Raw genomic sequence first — 20,898 nt, 5'->3', positions numbered from 1 at the left:
GTCTGATTTGTTTTTTCTGAGTTTTCTAACCTAATGAAGCGTGTTTACTGTGTTTGCATGTTTCCTCTCTTAAATCTGAGCTGCTTCTACTTTTTTTTTTCCACGAAGGTAAATTAAACCCACAGATACTTTGACTCTGAGTAAAACTTCCTCTTTCTCCCCTGCCAGCTGCCAGCTGACGTGACGGGCATCAGTCCGCTGAGCTAAGACTCTTTATGGAAAACATTTCTGCTGAAGACAGCCTCACGTCAGTGTATCTGCTCTCAGATTGAGGAAGATGCAACGTTTGCAACCTTTGAAGATGGAACTCCCGCTGTGGCTTTCCTTGCGATAACGTGCACCTACGAGAAACTCCTTCACCTTTGATCACTGCTTTGAGTTTTTTTCATGCATATTTACTCACATTATTTTTCTTTAGAGTACATTTATAACATATTTCTATTTTTATTTGATGACTTTTCTTCACTCTCTGCTCACACTTTCATCCACAGTAAGAACTAATTTATGACTCATGCAACACATTTAAATAGGGACAGATCTAAATACGTTGATTGCGCAATGTATTAAACTGCCTGTCAATAAAAATAGTTTCAGATTAAAGAGGAAATACGGTATAAACATCGTATTCCTCACTAAACTTACTTATTCGCAATTCTTTCAGGGATCTGCGTTACAACAAGAGCTTCTCTGTTCTCATGAGAGACACTGCAGACCGCTCAGCCACAGAAAGTACAAGCCACTGTTAAATACAGGAAGTGTTGATAACCAACCGCCTCCCTTCCTTTCTCTGCGACAGTTTTCGGTGGATGAAATCAGACAGTCAGTCCCCTTCGGCCTCTGATAGGTTTCCCCGCTGCTCACGTTTAGGAGTTCACATGGTGAGTCGCTTAATTTATTTATTCTGCGTTTTTATTTTAAAGATGTGTTCACTTGTTTGTGTTGTGGTCGGTGTTGCTGCATTCTCCAGTCAAATGCACTTTGCTTCTACTGAAATAGGAAACATCTTTTTACTTCAAGGCATTATCGTTCACAATCAGTGTTCACTTCTGCCCTCACACAGGAAGCTCTGTTTGGCATTTTAAGTGAAACAGCCTCTTCAAGGGGGACCAAGAAGTTTAGATCACATTTTATCTTTGAAAACAGAAAAGAACTCGGGTGGTTTTGGGGTAAAGACGGACTAAAAACCAACGCAGTTCTCAGGCCTCAATAATTAAAACTCTACTTTTAGAAAATTTAATTCTGAGAAAACGTTGCTCCAGATTTCTTTACAGCATTAAATTATTCATTGCTGTTTTTCCTTTCTTCTCTCACGACTTGAAACCGTTTTAAATTCAGGTTTTACATTTTTAAGGGATGTTTTTTTTGTCATTTCTGATTATTAAATGAAAATGAAGGGCTGAATAATAAAATGATTAAAGAGAAACTGGTTAAGGATCAGTTGGTTATAATTGGCAAAGGACAAGGCAGTCAGAGGTCGATGAGCCGGAGAGTCAGTCTTTTATATTTTGGGTTTTACTGATTTGTTTATGTTTCAGAATCCATATCTCAAAAGTGTGAAACAGATTGTTTTATGATATTTAACAGCTTAGTGAGATGACAGTGTGGAGTGGCAGAGGTCTTGGAAAACTAACCGCTGAAGTGAAAACAAGTAATGACACAAACTAAATATTTACAGTCAGGAATAGTGTTTATGCGGGAAATTTAACCACTAACAGGTTGAGGAGAAGGTTGCAAAGACAGGCTGTAGTTAGCAGGCCACAGGAGGGGTCCTCATGATTCATAAACAGGAATCACTCACATTTAGCTACCTACTGTCTGTTCCACCTTATCTGTGTATTGTTACGGTTTACGGTGTATTGTATTGTAGGTTTTGAATGAATGGTCTGTTGTTGTATGTTGTGATTTTTTTGTTGTTTATTCTGGCACCGTCTTTGCACCTCAGCGCCAGGAAACGTCATTTCATTCAGCTGTATACTTTGTGTGTGGAAGAATGACAATGGAATAGAAGAACAACATTACAGATATATACATGTGCATTATTCTGGGTCTGTGCCGTGCAGAAGTAACGCAAAGGAAGAGAATAATGTGTAAATATAAATATATAAACTGACAACATAAAAATATGCAACAACAAAGATCAACAATCAAAAACAAATATGTGCGACGTGCCACACGAGATTAAACAGTAGGTAGGTCTGTCATCTAAGAAGGTCCCTTACTTGGTGAAAATCTGAATGGATCTTTTCGTGCCTCTGTCCTCACTCAGTGACAGTTCTATATTAGGAGGTGACTCTAATCACACCCTCGATCCATCCTTATTATAACACAAAAGGAAACTTTACGTTATGGTGTCGATCTAAATGCATGCGACGTGGAGGGTAAAATCCCAGCAAGAAAAAAAAAAAAAGTTCATGTTATTAATTGACTTATAAAATACACTCACTGTTTCCACTTCATTGGACAAAAAATGTGTCTGTGAGGCTCAAAGCATTTGGCTGTATGTTCACATGCTAAAATGCTTACAATGATTGATGATTCAGTGCTTGAAGTGGGCCGGTACGCACAGGAACGCAGTCCCGGTTCTCTGGGCGCTCTCTGCCTGCTGAACTCTGCCGGCGGGGAGAGAAGAGGGAGGAGAGAAGCTCGGTGCCTCCCAAGCAGCCGTGTGCTGAATGCAGCTCGTCACTGTCACTTATCGTGAACCGACCAATCACAGCCTGGATGGGGGGGGACATTTAGAAATATTGACAGATAAGTGTCCCTTACACTGGGGACGCGGGGGACAGGTGAGAATCAGAATACCTCCATCTAGGGTTGCCAGCTTCAATACAGAAAAATAAGGGACGCCTGCCGCAGCGGGGGCCACACCCCTCGGGGCCCGGTAATGACAGGCCTGATGAGGTGCCATTGATGGTGTGTCATGACTTAAAACATGTTGTCAGGAAAGTAGTAAGATTGATACTAATAGACATTATAATAAGCTGTCTGCTATTGAAATCAGTGTGAACAGATGGACTCACTCTCTTTATCACAACTCATGGTCTGAGACTAATGGTCATATTGTCAGAGCTTGTGTGAAGTATTGGAGCCTGTTAGCCTACTTCCTTTATAAATGTTTTCTTGTCAGAAGTAGGCTACACTACTCATGCAGCACTGAGTAGCTGTTTGTCTTTCAGACTGCTGCAGTAAAACTATGAACAGGACTGCTCAAAGTTCAGAGTGATGAAGAGCTCACTCCTAATGAGCTCCACCGAGCAAGTGTTCTTGCTGTCACTTGACTGATGGACAGGATGAGACCACACAGAACACTGGCCGACAAGTTGTGACGTTTGGCTCGATACTGATCAAGTAGTCTATTTGATTTCTCCCACTCTTGTTGTCGTTGGTACTTTTTGCATCCTCTTTTGTTTCAGAGGGGACGTGGGGGGGTTTCTGGAGCTGCCGCCACCGTGGTTTCAACTCGACTCCCTGCCAAGTGACCCACCCTTATTGGACTCCGATTGGCCCTGAACCTGATGGTTTAATGGCAGCGAGTAGTAGCCAATCATGGGTAGAATAGGACAAGTCTTCACAGAATGCGGGTGGGATGATTTGCATGGGATGCTGCATTGAAGACAACTCGGAAATACGGGACAAACTGCTTTTGTTTTTTTTGTTGTTGTTGTTTGTTTTGTTTGTTTGCTACCAGAAATGTTCAATAACAAATGAAACAATGCACAATAAGAAAACATGCAGAAGAAACAAATGGGCATTGTCCAAATTGTCACCTGCCACCTTAATTTTGTTTCCCTCCATATAAATAAAGACATTTCCACCATAGATTGGAGCAGAAAATGTCTCCAGGATGCAGGAAATTAAGTGTTTAATGCTCAAAGTCTGATATATTTCAGCATCGAATATCTCTTCAAAATACAGTTAAAATATCTTCTCGTCTTGTTCTCGTGACCCAAAGGTGCGTCACACCCTTAATCTGAGCCCCTATGTGTTCACCACTTTACAACATAAAGTGAGGCAATCAGCAAACTTTTGAAATGACGTTCTGCATGAATGGATGTGATTATGACAAGTTATTACTTGAACTTGCACTGATAATGATGTTAAGCAAATATAATCTTCACCGTGTTAGTTTTGTGTGTGCATGCTAACATTTGCTAATTAGTAGTAAACAAAGTACAGCTGAGGCTGATGGGAATGTTTTTAGTTTTGCCGGTAAATAAAATTTTGACTTGATGATGGCGCTAGATGAAAAGTCAGAGGGTCAATTCATCCTGAGGGAAACATGAATATCTGAACCATATTACCACTCAAATTACCACTTTCTAGTTTACTGACCTCTCAAAGCGATTTGCAAGTCACATTCACACATTACTATCACACAAACACTGATGGAAGAGGCTACCATGCTCATCAGGAACAGAAACACATTCATAGGGCTCGAAATGCCGACTTTCTGATTAATGGACAACCCACTCCACCTCCTGAGCCACAGCCGTCCTCCAAGGCTCCTTGAGTGGCATCCTTTGAGTGAGAGCATCAGCTGCTGCAGGGCCTGTGTGAGAGTGTAGCTGCTGAACCACAGGGGCGTGTTTCTCAGTGTGACACTACATTGTGATGTGAAACCAGCTGATGTTTATCTAGCTGTGAATCTGTGAGTGTACTGGAAACTGTCGTGTTCCACAGTCAGGGAAATACCACAGACAGAACTGGTGCAAGCTGGAGTTTATGTTTGTTCAGGACCTGAGACGGGGGCGTTACAAGAAGGTTAGAACAAAGATAACAACTTTGTTCATTCACACGTCTTTAAGTTGATATAATAAATACTAAGTTCACTTCAGACTGCTGTAGTCAGAGTTACAATATCTAACAGGACAGCATGCGCAACCCCATTTTTAACCTCTGATGTTTTTAGAGGAAATTTAACTATAAGAATTGAGAGTCCAGCAGGCAGCTGTTCCCAGGTTGAGGTTAAAAACCAAAAGCAGAAGTTTATAATGAGGGCCCCTCAGCTCTCAGGATATCACACTCGTACAGTTTGTGTGATCTTTACACAGATGCTCAATTCAGCATTTCCTTCATTTTCGTGACATATATATATATATATATATATATATATATATATATATATATAGCCAAGAAACTGAAGATCTCAAACAGCGCAAACTGGCTCTAAGCAGAATAGAAAGAGGAGGAGGTCCCGTGCAAAACTGGAGATGCTGGCCCTCTTGTCAGAGTTGCAAAGGAAAGGTCTGTCTGTAATAATATAGCATAAAGGAGGGATCTTTTGTAGTTTGTGAGTGGAGAATAATATTATTTAATGGCAGATTGGAAATATTGGACATTTGTTTGAGCTCAAAAATAGATATATTTTTAAAACATATTCTGACTTGCCCAAGAGCAGATCTGGTGTGACTTCTCACGTCTTGACAAATCTGGTATTATGTGTTGCTCCACATTGGGAGTGCTGTGATGGATTTGAAAAGTGCCTAAATTTCTACAAGCGTTCAACTCCAGAGAGTATAACTAAGTCACAGTATGTGAATATCTGCCACAACTTTTTTTTCTGAAATACCTTCATAGCAGTGTCCAGAAATACGAATCTTCATACACTACCTGCCTGAGCTTGTCTCCAGCCCTCAGTGTAAACAAGGGCTGTAATCCTCAGGAGTGAGATTTACCTGAAGTTGCTGCAGCACAACTGATAAAACTCCCGGGCACAGAAAATCATTACGACAAAGTAGTTTTGTTAAAGTAACAAATTTGGTTGACAACCTATAACTGTTGGTATACGTGAAGATTACGTATTTGGGTCATTTTGTATCCTTTGAGTCAGTAAGAGCCTTCTTCGCTGCCTCAGGTGGCTGCTGTTTTCACGTCACTCAGGAAGCACTGTTGCACCATGTAGTCTAACCAAAGCTGCTGTCATTGGGAAACTTTGTGTCTCCTCTTCTGTACAGATAGGAAGCTGCAGGGGCATGTCCTCCGCTCTGCAGAGATCCAGATATGTCAGCTGGTGTGGATCTGCAGAATCTCCAACACCTGTGACTACGGTTCTGACAGCAGGAGGTAAGATCTGAAAATAGCTTTACAGAGCTTTGAAGGCTGTGCAGTTACACCGGAAACATCATGTTTCACATACCTGCCGTGTATGGGGAAACACAGATGATTCACAATAAAAGCCTTCCACCACCTCAAAAAGCAACAACTCTCCTGTTCCTGCTATAGGCTTTTAATTTGAAATATCCGGAAGCGTTAATAATCATTTGTCTGCAGGGACACCTTTCACCTTTTTTAAGGTTTGTTTCTGGTTCAAACACAAGACCAGCTGAGGAAAGAGACAGACAGTTGATGCGAATTTTAAATATTTATTGACAAAATCAATATGTGTCTCCCATCTCCTCTCCAGAAGCAGTTTCTCACCAGAACCATCAGCCGGCTGGTTCAAGATCAGTCCCACTTCTCCTTCTGTCTGCTCTGCACCACAGTGACAAAGCCCCTAACAGTCATGGTGATAAGGGTGAAAACAAAGACAGTGAGGAAGGAAGACCCGGGAACAAAGACGACCGGTCTCTTCTGCATCCAGATGACAAAAGTTTCCTCCTTCCCAGGAGCAGTCCGGTCATCTCCAGAAACCCCAGGCCCATCTCCTGGCATGGACGGGGGACCAACATGTCTGCTTGCTCAAGGTAACGACATACATGAAAGGTTAGAAAATGCCCGCTATAAAAGGTTTTTGTTATCCAAGTAACATGAAGTGAGCCATTTTTTTTGCACTTTCTGAAAAAGGTTTCAGAAAGTGCAAAAAAAATGGCAGTGAAGAAATCACCTCATGTTCTGATCTGGCGCACAGTAGGGGATTTTCAAATCTTAACCAAGTTTAAAAACGTGGGATACCAAAGACATGACGACAGAATTAACCGATTATTAACATTTAAATCTTAAGAACACGCACCAGACGGTTCAGAGTGAACTCGAGGCTGAGAAGAGGGAATCAGCAGGTTTACACATTTTATAGCGCGAGCAGATGCACGCTGGTGACGCTTCCCAGACAGCTCGCTCTCATTGGCTGCTGCAGGTTTCTGATCTGAGGCTCCCTGATTTTGAATTGGTAAGCGTGGAGCCTCGGATCCAATTGGTGACCTTAAGATCATGTGGGGAAAAGAGAATAATTCAGTTAAAGAACTGATTTTTTTTGGTTGTCTGAAGGAGATCTGTTGAGCTAAGACTAAAATACATGTCTGTTGTGGAGACTGAATGTTTTCAAATGTTCATTTTGAATTTGCGGACCTGAATGTTATGATTTGTCATGTGACCATCCTGGTTGTTGTTCTTTTGTTGTGTGAAACATTTTTTCTTCTAGCTTGGACTCCCCAGCTCCTGCTTCGGGTTCAGTCACCAGTATGGAGGATCTGGGGTTCCAACGGAGCTCCTGCCCCCACTCATCTCCGCTCCAGGAGGAAAAGAAGCCGCGCAGCATCTCTCTTTCATCACAACTGAACCGCCTCCTGAGCGCTGGGCTCCACCTTCCCTTCAGTGGACAGCAGGGATTGGCTGAGGAGCACAGAGGGCGGGGCTGTGATACCCCTCACTCATCAGGTAGAATATCTGCTGTGGCTGTAATAGTATAGAGAAACCTGTGATTTCTCAAACCTCCCCAATTTGATTCTGATTTGGATCAGTTTCATAACCAGAAAAAGTTATACCAGTTTATCCTGTGGGGAACATGAATGTCTGAATCAAATGCAATCCATCTAATACTGGATCAAAAATTAAATAAAAAAACAAAAATATCAACCTCATGTTCTCAAGAAAAAAACAGAAAGAGAAAGAAATAACATGATTATTATGATGGTCATAATGTTATGGTGTATCTCATGTGCTCATTCCAACCCAAACCGTGATCTTTACCTAAATCTATCATCAGTTAGTTTCAGTTCCTCAACCTAACCAAGCTGCGACCGTTTCACAAAGTTAATCACATCTTAAGAAGGTGTTTTATACAGATGGATTTGATTCATTGTTGATATCGCTGTCAAATGAAGCTGCACTCATTTTTCGTGTGTGTGTGTTTTATCAGGCCTCTCAACCCCAACACAACACAGTAAAGAGAGAAGGTGCAGTGGTATCCCAGAATTCTCTGCAGATATCTTTAAGACCAGTAGTGAGCTGGAAAAGGTACGTTACCTACTTTCAGCAGTACATGTACAGCTTTTTAGTACTTGTAGTACATACATAAATATTGGATGCATTTCTTCATTTCAAGTTATGGTGAGTTCACTGTGTTAAACACTTCTTCGCTCACTTTTTTAACACATTTTGATGTTTACTCCATGTTTACTGACTCAGATTAGACAGACATCTGTTTCATCTCTAGATCTCCCTGAAAAATATGAAAATGATCCATCTGCTCATCTGACTCTGGATAATATTCCTTATATAAAAATAATTAAGTGTCTGTGTGAATGATTGTGTGCAGGAAAATGCACATTTCATCGTGGTGGACATGGTGCTGGAGGTGCTGGAAGGCGTGAAGTGGACTCTCACTTCCACGATGGAAACACACGGCAGCATGTGCACATGCGGACACACGAGCTCGGCAGAGGACGCGCCGCCACATGAACACGATCAGAGATACGAAACATGCGAACACTCACACACCTGCAGTACAGATGATCATGAACAACACAACAACAAACACAGCCATTCAGATGATGATGTGAAGACATCACACACAGAGACACACTCCTCTTATGTACACACACACCAGCACACACAGGATGAAGAAGAAGAGGACGCAGGGAACGACCGAGCTGAACATCAACCAAAGACTTTCTCTGTCCTCTCCACTGACAGTGGATTTGAAGGTAAAATTCTTTTAATATAGAAGAGTAACATGAGTAAGATAAAATATATTCATACATCCCCAAATTTCCAAAATAACTCCTTATCAGGATCCTCATTTTCAAGGAATGCAGCCTGAGAAGGAATACCTGCAGACATTACTCAGGGTTGCAAAAACTACTTTTACATTTACTCATTAGTTTTTTAGCTTTTATCTAAAGCAACTTTTCTCTCAGGTAACACAACTACAGTACCTTTAACGTCCTTCAAAGGTTCTTGTAATCTTATGACAAAGGGATTTTAACGGGGTGTAAGGTCCTTTATTCAGCCGGTGAGTGTATATTAATACAACACATCATTCTGTGTGTTTTAATTTCAGACTGCGGAGTTGACGCTACGCTGACACTGAAAGATTCTCTCAGAAGGTGAGAAAAAAACAAACCCGGCACAGAAATTCCAACTTTCAGTAAATGCCTCAGCAAATGTTCTGATTATATGATTCCCGAGTCAGTCTGTGGTGTCCCATAATGCAGTGCGGAGTGGCTGGCCCAGCATCTGGTCCTGGAGTTCAGAAGGAGCTGGCTTCCCTCCCATGGGCCTCGGCGTGGACGGCAAAGCCTCCGTAGCTCACTGCAGGAGGTGAGAACACATACAGCAACCAAATATCACGTTTGAAGTGTCTTCCTTTATAGCTGATTTGATGTGGTATGTGGGAGACAGATGGAGGAAGCTGCTGCTCATTTTGTTGGTTATGTGAAGACGAAGATCCTTCAAACGTGTTAGTGTAACAAAAAGGGTTCTTTTGTTGGTTTATGTAATATTTAACCTGCATAGGTGGCTTATTTTCCCTCAGTTTGGGCTTCTCAGGTAATGTCGTGATTACCTGAGAAGCGCCAACTAGGATGAAAAAAAGTGAACGTGCACGGTCGGTAGTCATTCGTTTGTTTTATACTTTTTTTTACATTTTGGGTATAACGTTAATGTAGTATAAGAACTGTATACTGGACTCCAAGATTGGTCGCCCAGCACTTAAAGATGCTAGGTAGGTGTTTTGTCCCCTTGGCCCCTCCCCCTCTGCCCATAGACTTTACATTGTGTAACGTCAGGCAAATAAAACTCTTCTCTAGGCTCTGGAAAGGTTTTGCAAAGACAAAACCTTCATGTTTTAAAATTCATTATACAAGCAGTAATGACTGATCTTGTCTGGATGTGTCAATTGTAGGTGTCCTCTCAACAGTTTTGTTTGAAGGGAAATTGTTTCCTTTCGGCTCAGGGTAGTAGCATGTAGCTTCAGTTCCGGAGGCTGCAGTTTCAGGACCGCAATCCTAGGACTGGAACTGCATTTCTAGGACCGTTGTTGACTTTGATAATGCCAGCTAGCTTAGGCTGGCTAGCTAGCTAGCGTACTCTTGACAGCCCCCCGAAGCCAATTACCCTTACCACAACCATCACCGAGTGTGTGCCTAAACTGAAGTTATTGATTATATGCGTGCCAAGCATCTGTAATTCACGTTAACTCTCATTTTAACAGGGATGACAACTTTGTCTAGCCAACACCAGTCTTAAAACAAAATGTACTCACCAGAGAAAGTGAACAGCCAACTCCTAATAAGCTTTTTCAACAGTGCTGGTTAAATTTACACAGTACCGTGAGTACGAGTCACTCTAGCCCGATTGACAGGTCGCCATGGTAAGAACTCGTCAATCACAGATAATCCAGCCCTGAAGCAGACTCGTCTTTATGGTCTAATTTCCTCTAAATGGGACCATAATTTTCTAAATGAACATCATGTTGTATTGAAGAAGACTTGAAACTAGCGACTGAGACCATAAACTAAGAAGCAGAGTCATTTTACCATTATTTCTAATGGAGCCGGACTTCGTTTTGCAACCAGAAGAGTTGCCCCCTGCTGGCCATTCGATAGAATGTATGTTTACGGGACTTCTGCACTGAATCTTAATGACTCTGGCGTCACCAACAAGTCAAAATATGCACGCTTGGTCAAGACCCCTGAAGCATGGCTTTTTACTGCCCTGACTAGATTGGACTTTCAAAATAAAACACGTGGCTAATGTTGTGAAACAATCACAGTTTGGTTAGGTTTAGGAAAACATTGTGGTTTGGGTTAAAATATGTACATTACTTATGTTAGTTAAGTTGAGTAAACGTAGCTGAAAACAAACAAACAAAATATGCATTTCAACCAGCAAAACCTGCTGCTAGTCAGACCAGTGTGTAATATTTTCTGGATTCCTCTGCCTCTAGTTGCCAGGTACTGGAAAGGTGGCGGTTAGCAGCAGCAGCTTTGCAGAGGAGATCAGACTGAGGACCCGGATGAGAGGATCCTTGAGCTGGGCTCCACCACGCTTCCAGATCATCTTCACTATTCAGCCAACCCACAGGTCGTCATCACATCTGACAGGAATATAAACACTGAATACAAATGCAAACCAGTTTGATTTTAAAAAATGCAGATGGATAGATGGATGGATGTATTGATTCACAATTGACTGTTTATGTTTCCTCCTTCAGACGCAGTGAAGTAGTGGCTTTGCAAAAGTTCCTGTGTGCAGGCTGTGGGACAGAGGTAGAGCCCAGTAAGTGTTGGATTACAAAGATGACATCAGACATCAAACATTTTTGAATTATAGGGGATTTCAGCCATTGCTGTCTGTCCAACACAAGGCAGCCTTTAGCGTCATAGTGTAACACACTGGGGGAAGCCCTTTAGTGTCAGTGATCAATCCTAAAAGTAGGCGTACTATAAATAACAGAAAAGTCTGAGTAAGGAGGCGATTGGGGTGTCAGAAACCGGCCTTCAAGTCATCATTCAACAGACTATTTTTATGTGATGAAGTTACAAATCATGATCTTTTCCTAAACCTAACCATGTAGTTTTGGTGTTTAAACCTAACCAAAGTGGGCCGTTTCATGTTAAACACTAGTTTTATTTTGAAGGTCTAACCGGATGTTGCATATTTATTCCCACATTCCCACATAGCCCTACACATACAAAAATGTTGGTAATCAGGGCGTCAAAAAGGCTTGAAATTGAAATACAGTAGAGAGTTTATAAAGAAAAACATCTGTTTTCTGTTGTCTGTTCTTAATATTATGGACCCTAACTGTGAAATTGTCCTAAAATTGCAACAAATAACACATAATTTCAAAAAAACAAATAATGTTTGTGCTAAACTACAAAACTGTGGACAACTGTCTTAACACAGTAACGAGACAATATGCTTGTTGCTTCTCTCTCACCAGAGTACATCAAGAAACTGCGGTATTGTGAATACCTCGGCAGGTACGTAGAATAATCTGTTGTTATCAATATATTAACAAGGCAAGTTTATTTCCAAAGCACGTTACAATACCAAGGGAATTCAAACAAGACGTAGCATAACAAAACACTGAGCTACATATTAAATGAATTCAGTTATCGTACTTTAGTAGTTTATTCTAATTCATTTGGCAGGTATTTCTGTGACTGCTGCCACAGCGGCTCTGAGGCTGTGATTCCGGGTCGACTTCTGTCCAGCTGGGACTTTGGCAGGTAATAAAAACACTGCTACTTGTAGTTATAATGCAACTGCTAATAGTTCCATAACTAATATTATTGTCCGCAATATCTGTTACTTATAAATACTGAGATCACTATACAAAAGAATAATAAATAATGCAGTTTTGTTTAGTACTCCTGAGAACACAGGATTATACACAAGTTCACAACGGAGGTTTCTGGCTTGTAGTCTTACAAAAAGGCGGGTAGGTGGTGGAAAAAACATGTGAAGCGTTTAATGAGGGAGAGAGAGTTTGCAAAAGATCAGGAAACAAGCGCTAAAACAGACGTTATCGTCCCCAAGGGGAAATTAGTTTTCACAGCCCTGTACACACCAGACAACAACAGCACACAGTAACAGCCCACAATGAAAGCAGATTACTCTCAGACCAGTTCAGCGAGGTCTCTTATTTAAGGTGGCTGTGGTTAAAGAGAATAGGCTTTTTCAAAACCTCTGTGCTCTGTCACCCAGAGAGCAGAAGGGTAAAATGGTGACTGAGTGAGTGTGTGATGGTCTCTGCTATTGTGGTTGCAAGTCATGCAATGGCCTTTATGTTTAGTTCTGCTAGCTTGGGTGTGGGGAGACCAGTTATCCTGGCGGCGGTGTTGGCTGTGCGTGTAAGTTGGGCCCGGGGAGTAACCGAGACCATGTTAAAGAAGCCGGTGGAACAGTACAATAGGACGGGCTAAATAATGATCCTATACAACACCCCCTCCTCAACTGAGTTTTGATCACCACATAGACATCCACAGACGCTGCCAGACTCGTGTCATACCTAAAATCAGGTCACTCTCAAACCACACCTATATAGCTTCTGCTGTACCGTAGTGTCATTGAACCCGTCCCCCTGCACTGTGCTACCCGCTATTCCACCATGCTCTCTCACTAAAAACAAGCTCCTTAAAATCACTAACGCTTCCTCTAAAATTTCTTTCTTTAAAAATCTTTGGTGGATCCTCTTTTGGATACCGTGTGCTGGTCAAAACTGAGTCTGTTGTTCAGTGTCTCTCTGAGGTATTTAAAGCTGTCAACAGTTTCAACTGATTATTGATGACAATGTGATGCTGAAGTGAGGACTGACCTATTTTTATTACCTACGTTTTGCTGACATTGTCGTGAAGATGGTTAACCTCGCACCACTGGGTGAAGGGTGCAACAGTGTTGTGATAGTCCAGAGAAGAGTGGTTATCTGTGAGCAGGGCTAGGATGACTGTGTCGTCTGTGTATTTGAGGTAAGCAGTGATGGGTGATGCATTGATTAGTTACAGGAAAGGGCTCAACACACAGCCCTGCGGTGCTCCGGTGTTGGTGGTGAGTGCAGGTGACGTAGCCCTGCCCACCTGCACAGCCTGCAGTCTGTCGCTCAGGAAGTTGTGGGAGAACCAACGATAGCTGCCACTGTTACACTGAAACCAAAATCAGCTTGGTGGGAAAAGAAGCACAGACAGATGATGTGTTTTATTAATAATATTTTTAATCTTGCAGGTACCCCGTGAGTGATTTCTCCAAACAGTTGCTGGATTCAGTTTGTCACCAGCCTCTGTTTGACCTGACCTGCGTTGGTAAGACACTCTACAGCAAAGTGAAAGAGCTGGACAAGTTCAGGGTGAGTTAGTATTAATTATAACTACTACCATTACTATCCTGGTCATGATCAGGTTTCTGTGCTCAGGATGCGCTGGTTACATGTGCAAACCTAAGAATGAGATAGTCCAAACATCTGGAGACACCCACATCCTGGTTTTGATCAATCAGATCAGTTATTACCAGAAGGAGATAAATAAATATACACTTGATGAGCTGTGTATCTGCTCAAAATAAAGCAGACTCTGCTGTTTTGCAGCTGTTGAGTGCAGTCAATGATTATTGCTAAAAGTTGCAAACCCACACTGACATGTTATGAAGTTGTACAAAAAGCAGTGGTGGAAAGTAACTAAGTACATTTACTGAAGTACTTTACACTTTTGAGGTACTTTTACATCACTTGAGTATTTTGAATTGATATTACTTTATACTACACCACAACATGTCAAAGGAAACGCATGTGTTACTCCCTTACATTTACTTTTCTGATTAAGATTTTACATTAAATGTTGTGGCCTGTCGTGTTTAGTTGTGTCTCTGTCATATGAGACACAACTAACAATTGGACTAATTGGAGAGGAACAAAGTCAAAGATTAGAGAAAAGTCAAGAAACGGATAACAGAATTGTTCATCAGAACTTTATTTCTGCTTCTTTCCTCTCCCATTAATCATCCTCTGACCCCTCGGATTCATCTGGCGACTCTTTGAAGGGGTCCAACCCCTAGGTTGGGAACGACCGGACTAAACTAGCTAACTGTATATAAAGTAGCTCCACCTTGAGTAGCTACATGCTGCTCTAACATTCATGCATCAGTACTATCTATGTATATCTATACTTTAACTGAAGTACATGATCTGAATATTTTCATGCATCTCTGGCAAAAAGCCTGTAAATCAGTGGGGTGGGGTAAATTTTTGGGGAATCCAAGTGAGAGGGGATGTCCTTTTTGGAGGGCAATTATCTAATGCATTGTGCTATTACAGTGCAGGGTATAATTTTACACAAAACTGAATCAAACTTTAAAGATGCGCACTCTGTTATCAATACACACGCTGAAAGTTGCATTTACCAGGACCTACGCTCTCTCTCTCTCACTCACTCAGTCTCTCTCTGCAGTTCAGTTAAGTTCAGAGAGAGGAGGTGTCATTTCACTCACCCTTTCTGAAAAGTTATAGAGTTCTCCTGTCATGGTGGCGACGTGGTCAATAACCAAGTTATAGAATTTCCCACTGGCTTATTTTATTTTTTTCAACAACAAAGTCAGTCAAAGTTTGGCACTAGCAGCTAGCCACACTGTACGAATATAGTTTTCCTCATTGAATGTCCAAAACCCCTTTTTTCTCTCCACGCTAGCTCCAGTTTTGGCGTTGGTCTTCCGTCAGATTTAATCTTAAGTTGCTGCTGTAGTGGTAGTTTAGTAAAACTATTTATTATGATGAGATATCCTGACTAATCACAGTTAGGCAGTGGCCTCATCTGATTGGTTAATAATTAATTTTTTTTCCCACAAAGGGATGCCAACTCTGTCTGGCCTCCTCCCGTAGTCAGACTGAAGGCCAGTCTACGGTGGTGCAATATAGTGTTTCATCACAAATCCAACGCGTAGCATTTAGAGGGGCGCTGTTTCACTTGTTGTAAGATAGTGAGAAATGGGGAAGAGATGACAGCTTATAAGATTTATCAAAAATATAAACGTGTTTTTATTGAAATGATAAATAGAGTCTGATAAAAACAGGGGAAGCCTGGCTTCCCTTGGCTTCTGGGAGAAAACGCCACTGCTGTAAATATTGTTGATTTCACTTTTAGGCAGGTCCAACACAATCACAGCAGCTGAGAAAAATTTAAACTTTATTTTGCCATATCTATTAACTTCATTTGTTCCTTCTGTCTTTATTTGCTCCCATCCTTCCCTCCCTCCTATCTCCTTTAGGAGCTCCAGGAACAGCTGCTGGGCATCAAGAAGCTGCTGAAAGCTTGCAGGTTTTCTGGAAGGTAGACAGAACATTTATTACACAAAATGTACACAAAGTACAAGCTATGGATGAAATATCAGTGTTTACTGCAGATAATGTTGTGTAATACTGAAATTAATATTTGAGTTGCAAACTTCAGGGATTAACTCAGTGTACTTCAGTATATCACATTATTTAATAAAGCCACTATGTGTAAGATTTGAAAACGTGGTACTTTGGCTCCTTCTAGTGGCAGCATCACGACACTGTGGCAGACAGCAATACATGCCACAAAAACATACACCATCAGAATAATATCTATATATCTAATCAAGTAAAAAAAATCCTACATACAGTAACTTTAAAGGATATACAACATTAGTTATGTCATTAAGTATCCAATTGTAGCTTTAAATGTAAAAGTTTGTAAATGCATCCAAGGAAAGTTAACATCAAGGGGTGAAGATAATTTAAGACATTTCGCCTATCACCCAGAGGCTTCTTCAGTTGTGACAGGAAGCCCCAGCTATTTAACCTCTGTGGGGTCATCATTGGCATTGTCATGTGAGGCCACATGTCAGCGTTTGTTAACTTTTAGCAACTGTTGTTACAACAGTTAAATGGCTGCAACCAGTCAGGCAGAACTGATGAAGCCTCTTGAATATAGAGGCAAAACGTCTTCAAGTATCTTAAATCAAGTCCGGTTGCCCTTGAATTTTAACCTTTTTTAGATGACCAGGGCCCCGTTTCAGAAAGCAGGCTTAACAAACTGAGCTTATCCTTGAGCTCCGAGTTTACTGAGCCTGAAGTGGGAAACTCTGAGTTTTCACTTGATCAGAATAAGTTCAATCAACTCACAACTCAGTATGTTGAACCTGATGGAAGCGCGTGTGTGGGGAGGAAAAAAAGCCATCATCAATGGAGCTCCAATACTATGACTCACCATGGCAACGGGTAAATAACAGCAGAGCCTCCATTTTAATCGGATGGAGATAGAAAAATGAGTGTGTTCCCACGTTGACCATGATAGGCTCTAAAACACAGAACTAGAGGAAGGATCAATACATTAACATCAGTACTTGCTCATTCATCATTTACCAGACTGGAATTTCTTTATTGAATGAATTCTCCTACAGCCCATTACATTCAATTTTAAATATGAAGGCTATATTTAAAATTTTTAGGATATTTTAAAAATAGGTGTAGATCAAATATAAGACACAATTTACTCATGAACCTGTGATTGTGAAGTCACAGTCACACCCAGTACGTTAGCCTATTAATGTTTTTTTTTTTACATTTATTCATTTAGCTGATGCTTTTATCCAAAGCGACTTACAATTGCTTTACATGTCAGAGGTCGCACGCCTCTGGAGCAACTAGAGGTTAAGTGTCTTGCTCAGGGACACAATGCTGGATGGCTCACAGTGGGAATTGAACCCCAGGTCTCCCACACTAAAGGCAAGCATCTTATCTATACGCCATCACCACCCCTTTTGCAGTGGAAAATGTGTCTATGGGTTCAAACTAACTGTAAAGGTTTAGCCATATATATTATATATGAATTAAAATCGTGCTTCTGTATACTATTAATATTCTCAAAACACATTCAGACTATCAACAATTAATAATGAAAAACTCACATTTAAACTACATTTAGGCCTGTTTGTTTCAGCTGCACCACAGTCATCCTCACTCAGAAACATCACATTTTCTCCAGTTGATTACTACGATAGTAGGAAAGTTCCATATGAAAGATTACTGTTCATTATACTAATTAGTTTAAACAGTGATCACTGCAGTAATGTAGCTCACAGCAAGTGTTTTCAGTGCAACTGTCAGTGTTATACCTAAAGACAGACATAGATTTTATTCTGTGCTGAGGATAAATCCACAATGTGCAGAGAAAACTCATGTCCTTACATCGATGACAGATTTATCATAAAAGCAGTCATGTTCAAGATCATGTTTGGGTGAAAAACTGATAGCCTATCTAACCGGATTTTAAAGTTTTTTAAGATGTAGGCTAAATGCGTTCCAATATGTGCTTTGATAGACAGAATGAATGAGGAAATGAAATGGTGTGTCAGACAGCTGCTTCAGGCTCCGCAGGAGGGCAGGAGTTAGAGAGAAAGTGACGGTTTTCCAACTTGCCGGAGTTACTGATCTAGGGATTATCTGATCTCGCTCTCTGAAACTAAAAACCCAGAGTTTCTCTCATCTTGGGCTTAACATACTCAGAATTGTCACTAATCCCCCTTTCTGAAACGGCCCAGGGTGACTGAGGCATTTTGTAAATACAGCATTTGGATCTGCATTTTGAGAACCTTAAAATAAGTTAGTTAGTTAAAGTACATTTAACTAATGCTTAAAGTGTTAATAGTAAAAGTATTCATAGTGCAGTGAAATGTTCCTGCTGTAGATGATCAAGGTTGAGCTCATTTTAACTCCTTTGTAAACTGTTGGGCAGTTTAATCTGCAGAAGTGCATATGAGATCATTATATGTTTGTAGCGTCGCTGTCCTGTGAGAACCGCAGATTTCTGTCTTCAGTTTTCAGCTTTGTGACGATGCATTTTCCAGCTGATCCAAGGAGGGTTTAATAGTTTATTTAGCTGAAGGAGGAGGATTTTCTCAGCTCCGTGAAATAACTCGTCATCCTACAGTTTTTCACTAAAATGTGGAGATACATGATACACTGGAAGGGGATGAAAAACGGTAATATATAAAGTAACTAAAGCCATCAATGAAGTGGAGTAAAAAGTGTAATATTTGCCTCTGAGATGTAGTGGAGAAGAAGTATAACGTTGCATAAAATTGAGATGCTGAAGCTGCTACTAAAACCTGCCCACAAACAGAATATTTGTCGTCAAGAAGAAGCAATGTTAATGTGACTGTGTTTGCATGTGTTTCTGCGCCAGAGTGATGACTGAGTTTGAACAGCTTCCTGCTCACCTGACGGAGCAGCCACACCTCTTCTCCATGGACGACCTCTTGAGGGTGAAGAAGGGTCAGCTCGTGACGCAGGCCAAAGCATTGCTGAACTCCGCTATCGACCATGTGGAAAACTGCAATGTGGGTCTGAAGCACTGTGTGAGGTGGCTTTTGGATATTATTGTTCCTCTTAAAGTAAATAACAGGATGTGGTCTTTGTAGATGTGGACAGTCAGCAGGACAAAGCCTAAAGTCAAATCAAGAGAATATCTCCCAAAGATAGTGTTTTTAGTACGAGAATCCCTCTGTGTTATTATCCTTCCACTGCAACACAACAAGGAAACACTGTTCAGGGAAACAGAGTTTTGTACGCATTATGTTTAGAGGAACATTTGTATACATCTGCACACAACCTGCTCAGGTGTCCTCACATGACCCGAGTACAGAACTTTACCATGTAATACTAATGAGGATGTATGTATCGCCGGACTTTTGTGTGTACGGTAGTGCACAATGGCGAGAGACGACTAAAGCTTTGATCCCATTTGAATTGAGCCCTGAGTTGCACACATGAAGTTTATCGGTTTAAAAGATAGTTTTGCAAGTTAAGAAAGTGACAGTTGTCCTAAAAAGTAGTAACTGCTTCTCTTAATGACCGAAGCTAACTTCCATGTGGAGATGATGTGATGGAAGGATCATGGGTTGTAGGATTAAACACATCAGTGAGAAAAAGTTAGTTGTCTCTCCGAAATAAGGTCCCATAAGGTGGAAGTGGAAGGGAGGGTTTTAGGCTCTATAGACACTGGAATGTGTTACTTAAAAAAGTCAAGACCAGCACTCCCAACACATATTTTAAACATTTAATCTTTAAAACGTTTTCTTTCCCCCCACACAGTTGTGTCTGGCCCGAGGTTTCATCTGCGAGTTCTGCCGAGAAAGAGACGTCATCTTTCCATTTCAGAGTGACATATGTAGGCGATGTCCAGGTAAGCGCTGACAAATGCTGATTACCTTTAAAATAGATGAGATATGCAGGATATGAAAGTGCCAAGGTAAAACGGAGGCAAAAAATAGTCCCTTGTGTCTGCTGAATGTGTAAATAGGCAACTTTAAAAATGTAACACTGACGTGCAATATCTTCTAACATCCCACTGCTTTTCTGTTCACTTCAAAGTGTTGGGAGCAAAAGTGGAAAACAGGAGCACAGCCCCTGTAGTTACAAAAACAATGCAGAAATGATCGACTGTTTTGATATTTCTTTTTACAGTGTGCAAGGCCTGCTTTCACAAACAATGTTTCGTGGAAAAGAAGTGTCCGAAGTGCGCAAGGATCCAATCGCGGAAAAAACGTCTAGATGGATCCGTGAATTGACATCTGATCAGCTGCAGCTCAGCACCGTGGCGGTCCATTTATCACCCTTTGTATTTAACACACTCTCACATAAAAACACTGATGTACATAAAATGTAAATAAATAAATGACTTTTTTATACGGATTCTTGACTGTAGGCTTTCTGTATGATGTTTCTCAGTGTGACTCAGCGAGTCTTCACAAGAGCAGGTTTGAGGTTGGGTCGAGTTTATAGTAATCAACAATCGAAGCAGCAAGCTCATAAGGTCATAAGAAAACGAATACTTGACTGTGTTAGACTCAGAGTGTGAGGCGTACGTACCAGTGCAGACAACGTACAAAACTTGTCTCAGGGCTGTACCCCATCAGAGCTCTTTTCCGTTACAGGAACTTCATTAATAAAAGGGCGATACCAAGCTATGGGGGCACGCAAAAATATCACATATGTATATAATCACACTCAAGGCCTGTTTTGTTAGACTGTAGCCTAAAAACCCACCCTGTCGTCAGAAAAGCAGAAATACACAGTCTGTATCCCACCTTTCTAGTCTTTGGGACCACTCAAAGTGCGTTACATTATGTCACACCCATTCACACCCAACTGCTCAGTATTTTGCCCAAGGACACTTTGACATGCAGACTGGGGAAGCCTGGTATTGTACCACTGACCTTCTGGTT

The 20,898-nt window shown here is 41.1% G+C and overlaps 1 protein-coding gene and 1 long non-coding RNA gene across 5 annotated transcripts; one reads left to right on the top strand and one right to left on the bottom strand.

The window, feature by feature from the left end:
• Positions 1 to 808: 808 nt before the first annotated feature.
• On the top strand, positions 809 to 20,365 carry rubcnl (rubicon like autophagy enhancer). Of its 4 annotated transcripts, none has more exons than XM_046053077.1 (17): positions 809 to 878; positions 5,955 to 6,063; positions 6,404 to 6,683; positions 7,358 to 7,593; positions 8,075 to 8,172; positions 8,474 to 8,861; positions 9,218 to 9,263; positions 9,372 to 9,477; positions 11,105 to 11,241; positions 11,372 to 11,436; positions 12,104 to 12,143; positions 12,315 to 12,392; positions 13,885 to 14,005; positions 15,916 to 15,977; positions 18,858 to 19,029; positions 19,766 to 19,856; positions 20,138 to 20,365. In XM_046053077.1, the coding sequence occupies exons 1-17, from the start codon at positions 876 to 878 to the stop codon at positions 20,239 to 20,241; spliced, it is 2,136 nt and encodes a 711-aa protein (XP_045909033.1). In that variant the 5' UTR covers positions 809 to 875; the 3' UTR covers positions 20,242 to 20,365. The 4 variants fall into 4 exon arrangements, with proteins under 4 accessions (XP_045909033.1, XP_045909032.1, XP_045909030.1 ...); XM_046053076.1 differs by lacking the exon at positions 809 to 878 and adding an exon at positions 4,664 to 4,761 and having other exon boundaries at positions 18,858 to 19,011; XM_046053074.1 differs by lacking the exon at positions 809 to 878 and adding an exon at positions 4,664 to 4,761.
• Positions 6,399 to 7,569, bottom strand: LOC123973232. The gene is made up of 3 exons (XR_006825561.1): positions 7,285 to 7,569; positions 6,950 to 7,137; positions 6,399 to 6,673 (listed from the first exon to the last, which is right to left on the bottom strand). It is a non-coding gene; the product is annotated as an uncharacterized LOC123973232 (long non-coding RNA).
• Positions 20,366 to 20,898: the final 533 nt, after the last annotated feature.

This window comes from Micropterus dolomieu, linkage group LG07 (assembly GCF_021292245.1).
Source record: "Micropterus dolomieu isolate WLL.071019.BEF.003 ecotype Adirondacks linkage group LG07, ASM2129224v1, whole genome shotgun sequence".
In the NCBI taxonomy this organism is placed as follows: Eukaryota; Metazoa; Chordata; class Actinopteri; order Centrarchiformes; family Centrarchidae; genus Micropterus; species Micropterus dolomieu.
This window is presented reverse-complemented; position numbering and strand designations above follow the sequence as displayed.

Coding starts and splice junctions, on each gene's coding strand:
- rubcnl (XM_046053074.1), top strand. CDS start 4,723: ATGTTTGTTCAGGACCTGAGACGGGGGCGTTACAAGAAG. Junction 11,437..12,103: donor TGGGACAGAGGTAGAGCCCA/GTAAGTGTTGGA, acceptor CTCTCTCACCAG/AGTACATCAAGAAACTGCGG. Junction 19,030..19,765: donor ATGTGGGTCTGAAGCACTGT/GTGAGGTGGCTT, acceptor CCCCCCACACAG/TTGTGTCTGGCCCGAGGTTT.